Below are 9,413 nucleotides of genomic sequence, written 5' to 3' on the forward strand. Positions count from 1 at the left end.
AGGACGAAAAGTTAAAATTGTGCGATGACAATACACGTTTAGTTTTTGCCTTTCCATAAAGTGTGACGATATTGGAACATAACAGCAGGGTAATGCACTGTGCATTTCTTTATTCTTGAGCGCATTCGGTTTGCTAAGTGATAATGACTTTAAACTAGGATACTGTTTTTATATTCCATGTTTGATCCAGCAGGTTTGGACAATGTAAGACCACAGACTACACCACAGGCTACACCACTTTACCACAGACTACATAGAAGAATTGTAAAAGGTGGAAGAGAGAAGTGGTTTTAGATTGGGTTTAGGATGGGTTTAGGATTTTTTTCAAAAACTCGACTGCTCCAGCTTGCATGTTTTCAAGGGCGCTCCAATTTTCTCATCAATGGGTTTATTCTGGATTCCAGAAATGTAATCAAATTAATATAGAGGACTTTATGACTTCCTGCTTGCCCTGAGGTCCTTTTTCTGAAATAGAAAGATGTTTCCCTTTACTTTGGCATATTGGTTGGGCATGCTTTGTGACAAAACCTTGCCACCTTGCAGCTGTTTTTTTGCGCATGGGTAACATAAATCAAGTTTCAATAAAGTACAGCAAAGCATAATCACCAAATTGATACATGAAGTTATATAATATCATTAAATACGAACTTCGATGTCGGGTTTATATCTCTAGAGAGACGTGGACAGCACGTATAAGGCAAGGGCAAACGGTTTAACAAGGAGCACTCTTGTTAATTAAACCGGCGAACTCCGTAAAAGGCTTTTGCCCTATAGAAACATGGCTTTCGTGGCCAACTGGATGCTGCCAACGAGCCAATCGGAGCACCGTTTGAATCAAGGACAAGCGAAGATGCTCAATAGGACTGCGCCACCTTGGAGGGACGCTGACGCCTCTCTGCCAGGAGATGAGAGGCTACGGAAAGCTAATTTCCCACTGGAAGGTGTAGTGTAGAAACATCCACCTCCCGTGTTCTTTCAGTGATGTAGGAAAGGTGGATTCGCTTGGTCATAAATACCACACAGGTAAATGATTTGTTTGTTCATAGTCCAGACTGCGACTGTCATCTTATGTATAAGACAGTACAGTACGACTGTCTCGATGCTATCTAGCCGGCGACATGAAAGGGAACAATTGCATCGTTACTGTGGCAACATTTCAGAGCAGGGGTACACACTCGGTCGTGAATGGGGGGCATTAAAACAGTACACCATGACCATGTCTAACAATGAAATTATTATTTCATGGCGAATTATTGAAACGTATTTGGGTTTACTGAAATAGGGCCTATGATATCATTGACATCCAGATGAGTTTGCAGGAGAGAGAGCGATACGAAGGAGTCCGTTGCATTTCTTGATGTCGTTGTAGGATGGAAACATATCAATACGATAAACCATGCTTTTTTTTTTTTGTCTTACATCCCCCAATCTAGGCTACTATCACATCTGCAATTCGGATATTCGTTCATCGCCTATACTGTTGCGTTATCACTCTGGAGTGGCTAGAGAATAAGGATCATCATAAGAGCCGTATGGCACATGGTGGAATGGTTTCTAACGTTTTGCGGGCTAGGAGTCGAAGCCAAAAGGATACCAAAATGCAACACTCTCCCTGATTTAAATCATTGTCAATGGTGGCGCTGCTTTGTGCGTCAAGTGCATCACTTGTCTCAGGTCAGCTTTCTGTGCACCAAAATGTTACCAGGTCAGCGCTCTGTGTGAGCAGCTGCGTGAAAATGTCACCAAACCAATTTCAGAACCTCTGTATGTGCTTCATTTGGTATTATTGTTTTCTCTCTCTCTCTCTTTCTCTCTCTCTCTCTCTCTCTCTCTCTCTGTCTCTCTCTCTCTCTGTGTGTGTTTGTGTGCCATGTGCTTGCGTGTGTGTGTGTGTGTGTGTGTGTGTGTGTGTGTGTGTGTGTGTGTGTGTGTGTGTGTGTGTGTAGCAGGACCCCTGGGACATGACCCTGACAAGAGGCTCCTTCACCTACTCCAACGGGGAAGAGTACCACGGGGAGTGGAAGGAAGGCAAGACTCCTCTGTTATTACTTCACACTTGTTGGTAATCCGGAAAAAAATATCTAAAAGAAATACCAACCTATAAAAAAAAAAACACTTGATTATCTTTAGGAGTTAAATAACACAAGTAGATGTACAATGTACAACCAACGGCTGATAAGTGCACTTCGGATAAGTGTACACTTTGTTTCAGTGCAATCCAGTTGCCCAATATGGACTCATGTTTGTGTTGTGTAGAACTCTGCATATCTGCACTCATGACAGTCCCATGATCATTCTGTTGATCAGGAGTGGACCGTAGGCCAGTATTGTACTGGATGGGGATTTCTACACTACAGGGCCAAGCTGAACCAACCCGTGCTGGCCCAAATATTTTTTTTCCACATTGTCCTTTCCAGCACATTTTAATTTATGATGGATGCGATCGGCCCAATGCAGCTCAGATCAGCCCAGTACAGCTCAGATCGGCCCAGCTCAGTTCAGCTCTAGAGCTTGAATTAGGGTTGATGACTCCATAGAGTACATTTCTATACTCCTTCACCTAATGACTCCATACAGTACATTTCTATACTCCTTCATTGTCCAATATTTGGGTTTGGGTGTCAGTTTGGGTATCAGGTTGTTTTTTTTTGGAAACAGACAGACTAGAAGGGCACCTCAACCAAACTTCTGTCAGAAACAGTAACCACGGGCGATTCTCCACAGACTGTCACCATCTGCTGACACAGAGATCCCCGTAGGCTCCACAGTGCCGCTACAATGCATAAACCAGTATTTGCAGTTTGACGAAAACACTAGACGTGGAGCCCCAAGGGCAGGGAAAAACAACAGAACAAGATTTAGACTGTGAAGTGTTCTGCAAACATATGGTCGACTTCTGGTGTTTTTAAGCTGTGTGAAGTGTGACTACCGTTGTGTCACCATAACTGAAACATTTAAAACATAAACATTCAACATGTTGTGTGTGTGTGTGTGTGTGTGTGTGTGTGTGTGCATGTGCGCATGCGAGTGTGTGTGTGTGTGTGTGTGTGCCGTGTGCGAGTGTGCCGTGTGCGAGTGTGCGTATGTGCATGCGTGCAGGTGGGCATACAGTCCAATATAGTGTATCAATTATTTAAAGAGAAAATGTTTTAACATAGGACTATATCATATTGCATAGGGATAGCAGGGGGAACACACACCATTAAGCACTGTGGGTAGGTCATCTACCAACTTGGCCACTTAAAGTCAGTGCATTAGGCCTATTGATTGACATAAAAGCCAGACAAATTTAGCTAAGTCCCAATTAGCTAGCAATCGTGACCTAACACAACAAGATTGGCCCAACGCGCCAAGAACCGTACGACAGAGCAAACTCTGACCTGAATGAAGCAATCAAACTAGAGGAGAGGGGGAAAAAGAATAAGCAAGTTCAGCCTATTTACAGTAAAAGATCTTGCAGTATCGGGGCTGGGGGGGGGGGAGTGAAAAAGTAACCCGAATTAGGTAGCCTACAAAGCTTGCATCCAGCTTGGGTAATTAATCAGTCGTTTATTTGGTCAGATGTGTCAATCACCTGTCCCAGAGCCAGAGCCTGAGCGGGAGAGCTATGGCATTCACTATTGTACTTTATTAGAGTTTTTGTATTGTTGCTGTGCCACCTTTGTATTGTTGCTGTGCGACCGCTGGGCGCCAATTGAAATTTCAGCTGCTGTCTCTCTTAATTACCTACTTCCATAGTTGATAGGCTTGTGGCCACAAAGAGTTGGGGTATGCTGCTAAGCATCTGTCAATCACCCCCCCCCCCCCCCCCCCCCCCCACACACACACACACACACACACACAAGAACACAGGCAAGTTCCGGAAGGTTCTTTTCATCCAGCAGCCAGTTTAGTTTTAACTCGACAAAATCTCCTCTCAAAAACCCTGGTCAGATTAGGCAGAGGGCAGCACTTAAAGCACTGCCGACAGATGGGGGAGCCTAATTTAGTACACCATTAGCTGCTAAGAGACATAGGAGACACCTCCCCCACCCCCTCTCTCCCCCCTTCCCTCCCTCCCTCGTTCCCTCACTTTCCTAAATCCTAATACATCCTCATTCGCTTGCAGGAGAAACCCATACCTCCCTCCTCACATCTCTCTAGCCCCAATCCTCCCCTTCCTAAATCCTAATACACTGCGTTCAGTGTGCTACTCAGATGCTTATGGAGCAATGAAGAGCTAAGCACAGTGTTTCAACTTGACCTGAATACAGTGGGGAAATATGCATATGCGTTTTGACCCTGCGTGGCTGTTCAATATCTTTTGGAGCCATTGCTCTCAAATTTGTGGTGTATTGAAAACATTTTTTATCTACAAATAAGCCGACAATGGCAAGCGGGCTTGTTCAGTCTCAAGTACAAGCTGGAACCCTTAAAGCATTGGGCAGAGCTCATTTAGAGAATAAGCTCTTAATGGATCATTACCCTCCTAAACACACACAATCTTGATCCTCTGACACAGAGAATATGAACACGCCAAAAAAAGAGACCAATCGAAAATGAGTGCTCACAAGCCAAAAACTGACAAATGAACTAACTAACCAACCAGTGAACTAGCCAACTAACCATACTGTACACCAACTGCCAGCATCTATCTATCTGTCTATCTCTCTATCTATCTATCTATCTATCTATCTATCTATCTATCTGTCTGTCTATCTATCTATCTCTCTATCTGTCTATCTGTCTATCTGTCTATCTATCTATCTATCTATCTATCTATCTATCTATCTATCTATCTGTCTGTCTGTCTGTCTGTCTGTCTGTCTGTCTATCTGTCTATCTATCTGTCTGTCTGTCTGTACAAAGTAACAAACTCAAACTCACTCACTAAACACAAACTACTGGTTAATAACAACCTAACTAACTAACTAAACACCACCTAGTGGTAACTATAACTAACTAACTAAACACCACCTAGTGGTAACTATAACTAACTAAACACCACCTAGTGGTAACTATAACTAAACACCACCTAGTGGTAACTATAACTAAACACCACCTAGCAGTAACTATAACTAACTGGTCATCTGATCTCCAGGTCTGAGGCATGGTCTGGGTCAGCTGACCTTCTGTGACGGGACCTGCTACACGGGACAGTTTGAGAACGGACTCTTCAACGGCTGTGGGATGCTCGTCTTCTCTGACGGATCCAGGTCTGTGTTTTACCTCACACCCACCGTTTGACACAATAGAATAGAATAGCAAATAATAAATGAGAAATATGATTGCCCAAGGGAACTTCAGGGGAAGCATTCGGTGTGAAATGACGATATATTAGACAGTACAATGAACAGACACACATGAGCAATGTCATTAGCTCTGGTTACTTTCAATGAACAGTAAACATAGGTGTAAGGGAGGTAGTTTAGTGATCCACAGTCTCGTTGTGAGTCTGAGACCTGAAGCCTTGCCTTAGCTTCCTGACTTTATGTCTAGGCTTTAGTTCAAATGGCTAATACAGTCTTGTGGCACACTGGAGATCCTGGGGTGTGCAAATGATTGGGGGGGGGGTCAGAAAAATGTCGGGGACAACTTGAGTTAAGTGATAGCATTAATGTGATTAAGAGTCCTCAGAATTCTAGTGTGTTTGCAATTGGCAGTATATATTTTTAATTTTTTTGCTGATAAAGAATTTGAGTGAAAGAGAAGTAAACCTCCTTCACCCTCAAATAACAGGTTAATCGCTAGGATGAGTTTGTTTGTGGCAGACCGATGTTCAAGGCAGTGGTCCAGACTGCGAAGGATATTTGATATCTTTTGCTACGCTGCTAAAATGTGCCAGAGCACATTTCAAACCAAGGTTCTGCTTGAACAAAGGAATATTGTATCAGAGGAAGCCCAAAGTTCACGGTTGCCTTCTTAGATTTGTTCTCACAGACATTGTGCTCTTATTGAGCATAGCGAGTGCTTAAAGAGATGTTCCACTGTGAAACTTTTTTATTTTTCTTATTTCACACTTACCTTGGCTGCATTTACCCAGTCTAGACAGTTCTTAGGTCCATATTCCACTTCTCAATGATTTTAATACTCTAGTACTGTGTATTGCGTCTATTCTCCAATCCAAGGTACTGTACAGTATATTACAATGGTATTGCTTCTGAATATGTCTGCAATATATATATATATATATACAGTATTTATTTTATTTTATAGTATACAGTACCAGTCAAAAGTTTGGACACACCTTCTCATTCAATGGTTTTTCTTTATTTTTTATTATTTTCTACATTGTAGATTAGTATTGAAGACATCAAAACTATGAAGGAACACATATGGAATTATGTAGTAAACAAAAAAAGTGTTAAACAAACCAGAATATGGTTTATATTTTAGATTATTCAAAGTAGCCACCTTTTGCTTTGATGACAGCTTTGCACACTCTTGGCAAGGTGTGTCCAAACTTTTGACTGGTACTGTTTATATATACAGAAATGTATGCACTCACTGCAATGTAAGTCGCTTTGGAAAAAAGCGTCAGCTAAATGGCATATATATTCATTCAATTCCTTTTCAATCCAGTCAGTTGCTCTCAAGGAATTTCATTGGTGGAATAGTCCAGAAAGGCCCTATAAATCAATTGCTTTTGGGATGCGTTTGCTCATTTGCATTGCTTCTTTCATATACATTCTCTCAATCAGCTTCATGACGTGCCGTCTCTCCCACAGATACGAGGGCGAGTTTGTCCAGGGGAAGTTCCAAGGCGCCGGCGTCTTCAGTCGGTTCGACGGGATGAAGTTCGAGGGGGACTACAGGAACGGAAGTGTCGACGGTTACGGTGAGGAACGGCTACATCAGTGGAGGCTCTGTTGGACTGTCGGAGGTAGAAATCGGAGCATGTGTGTTTGATACCATCCCTCACTCCATTCCATAGGTTTGTGGCTGTCAGGGTCTTGCTCTGCTGGGTTAAACAAGCAGAACAGATGATAGTGCTCGGAGGATCTGTCAAGATCAGTTTTCTCGTGGCTTTTTTACCCATTCGTCAATCCCCCTGTTTACATGCAAAAAAAACAGGATGTACAACTTAATTTTTTGAACTTTAAAGTCACTAGCCGTAATTCGAAAAACAACAAAATGTCAGCCCTTCCACACAAAGCTGAGGGATGGGGTTGGAGTACTGTTCCCACTCTCAAATTCATAGACAGAATTCCGGATGAAAGGACGCCAACATGGGAGATTTAAAACATCTTTTTAAGCTATACATCGTTTGTTTACGTTCCTGTTGTAAACATTGTTGTAAAGCAGCGTTATATGTTGGTTATGATGGGGTAAGACAGCTGTATTAAGCTTATGAGGCGTCTTTAAGTAATATTCGTCAATAATAAATACAGTAGGTACATCAATCATAAATCATAAATGTAAATATCCACAAACAGCTTCACTTACTACGTATTGTGGAGTTTAAAAGACACCCTTTGTAACTGTAGGCTACATTGCCGGAGGACAACAAGGGAAAAGAAGTTGAGCAGATTTATTTTCCCTTGGGAGAGGGAAGCCGTGAGCGGCTTTCCATGCCATGCATTACGATGAGCCCCTCCTCCGATTTCTACCTAACATTGACAAATCCAGTTATGTGAGATCAGTGATGACCTTAGGGGAGGGTTAGGAATGAAGGAAGGATTTAAGAATGTAAGGAAGGATTTGTGTCTCTTGTCTCCCAGACTATTTCCATTCAGGATGACATTGAACCCCAATTTGAGAATCAAGATGTTTTCATTTCCATTCATTTCTTTTTTCAAATCAGAATTTAAGTTTGCTTCCTTAAAGCCACAATCCATAGTTCATGAAGCTGTTTTTGGATATTCATATTTATTATATATACCCATTGATTCTTAAAGAATATACCTATAGATGCCTTGTGAGCTTAATACAACTGTCTTACCCCATCATAAATTCTAATATAAGGCTTTTTTACTTGTTACTTACTTATGTTTACAAACAACAGGAATGTAAACAAACGCTGTATAGCTTTTATGTTTAAATGTTTAAAACTCCCATGTCAATGTCACAGACTGTCAGTCCTTTCATCCAGGCTTCTGTATGAATTTGACAGTGGTAACATTTCTCCAACCCAATCCGTGGCTGACGTTTTGTTGTGTTTTTTAAATGACGGATTGTGGTAGCCAACAATTTACAAGATGTGCATACCATCAAAGAGTGGGCCACTAACAAAAATATGAAACACTGAGCAAATGCATCCCAAAAGCACTTGATTTATAGGGCCTTTCTGGACTACTCCACCAAAGAAATTCCTTGAGAGCAACTGACTGGATTGAAAAGGAATCTATTCTGACATTGTGGTCCTTCCTTGCAGGTGTCTTAACGTTTGCTGACGGGGGGCAGGGAGGAACGACGGGCACCCAGGAGGGCTTGTTTGAGAGCAACCAGCTGCTGAAGAGAGAGGGGTGCCACGGGGCCGTACAGCGGGCGCAGGGGGCAGCTGCCAAGGCACGGGCGCTCTCCATGTGACCCACCGCTAGGGGGCGGTACTCTGGGAGCAACGACAGGGTAGCGCTCCGCAGTGACAGTCACTCCACTCCTCTTTTTCTACTTTCCTCTTCCTGTTCATATCCCTTCGTTTCTTCATCTCCGGTGACACGATTCACTCACCCCCTTTTTGTATCTTGATACAAGAGGGGTTTTTTTATTTCGTCACTCTCTTTAGACCGTCCTCTTTCTCTCGTTCTCTTCTTCCTCATATCTTTCTCTACACGTCTTTATTCATATTTCTCTCTTTTTATTCACGTCTCGAGCCATCGTATTTCGTTTCTCTCCCGGTTTCGGTTGGTGCTCCTCAGGGCTGGCGCTCCTGTAGACGGTAGTCTGTCTTCACCTCAGTATACCGACACGGGTCGCCGCTCTTCTACACACCGCAGTCAGATGAGAAACCTCTGCTGCAGGATGGACTAAGCCAAAAACCTACGACATCTCATTCCCGAACCATTCCACATACAGGTGCTAAATCGGATTTCGCATCGAATCAGCTGAACCGCAACTCTGCAGTTTGAACCTAGTGCCCAGAGACTGTCTGTATCTGTCTTAGGCCAGAAAACTCAGGCCTTTTTTTTCACTCAGTGCCACATAAGACGGCTCAATCTGGAGGTCAGATTGAGAGACGGATTTCAGTGCCAACCGTACAGTGCCAGAGGCCGGGAGCCGCTCCTGAATCAGTGGCTCGACTTAGACGGATGACTTGATCTTACGGCGAGGGTCCAGAGTTTTTCCAGAGCGCATGGCCTGACCAGGGAAAACTGGTCCTGGGTGTTGGGTGTAAATAAAGGCCCAGTTTTCCCTGGTTTGGTCACGTGATCCGAAACAAAATGGTGGACACCACTAGTTCCAGTATGGTTACTGCAGTGTGGGGGTGGGTGGGG

At 43.1% G+C, this 9,413-nt stretch overlaps 1 protein-coding gene across 1 annotated transcript; it reads left to right on the forward strand.

Annotated features, from left to right (window-relative positions):
* Window positions 1-951: 951 nt before the first annotated feature.
* LOC310821668 (MORN repeat-containing protein 4-like) lies at window positions 952-8,508 on the forward strand (the record flags this gene model as incomplete). The annotated part of the gene is made up of 5 exons (XM_083693801.1): window positions 952-1,023; window positions 1,947-2,028; window positions 5,081-5,195; window positions 6,708-6,817; window positions 8,354-8,508. Exons 2-5 carry the CDS (start codon window positions 1,962-1,964, stop codon window positions 8,506-8,508), a joined length of 447 nt encoding a protein of 148 aa, XP_083549927.1. The 5' UTR covers window positions 952-1,023; window positions 1,947-1,961.
* Between the last annotated feature and the right edge of the window lie 905 nt (window positions 8,509-9,413).

The sequence above is a fragment of the Argentina silus genome (assembly GCF_951799395.1).
Source record: "Argentina silus genome assembly, chromosome: 22".
In the NCBI taxonomy this organism is placed as follows: Eukaryota; Metazoa; Chordata; class Actinopteri; order Argentiniformes; family Argentinidae; genus Argentina; species Argentina silus.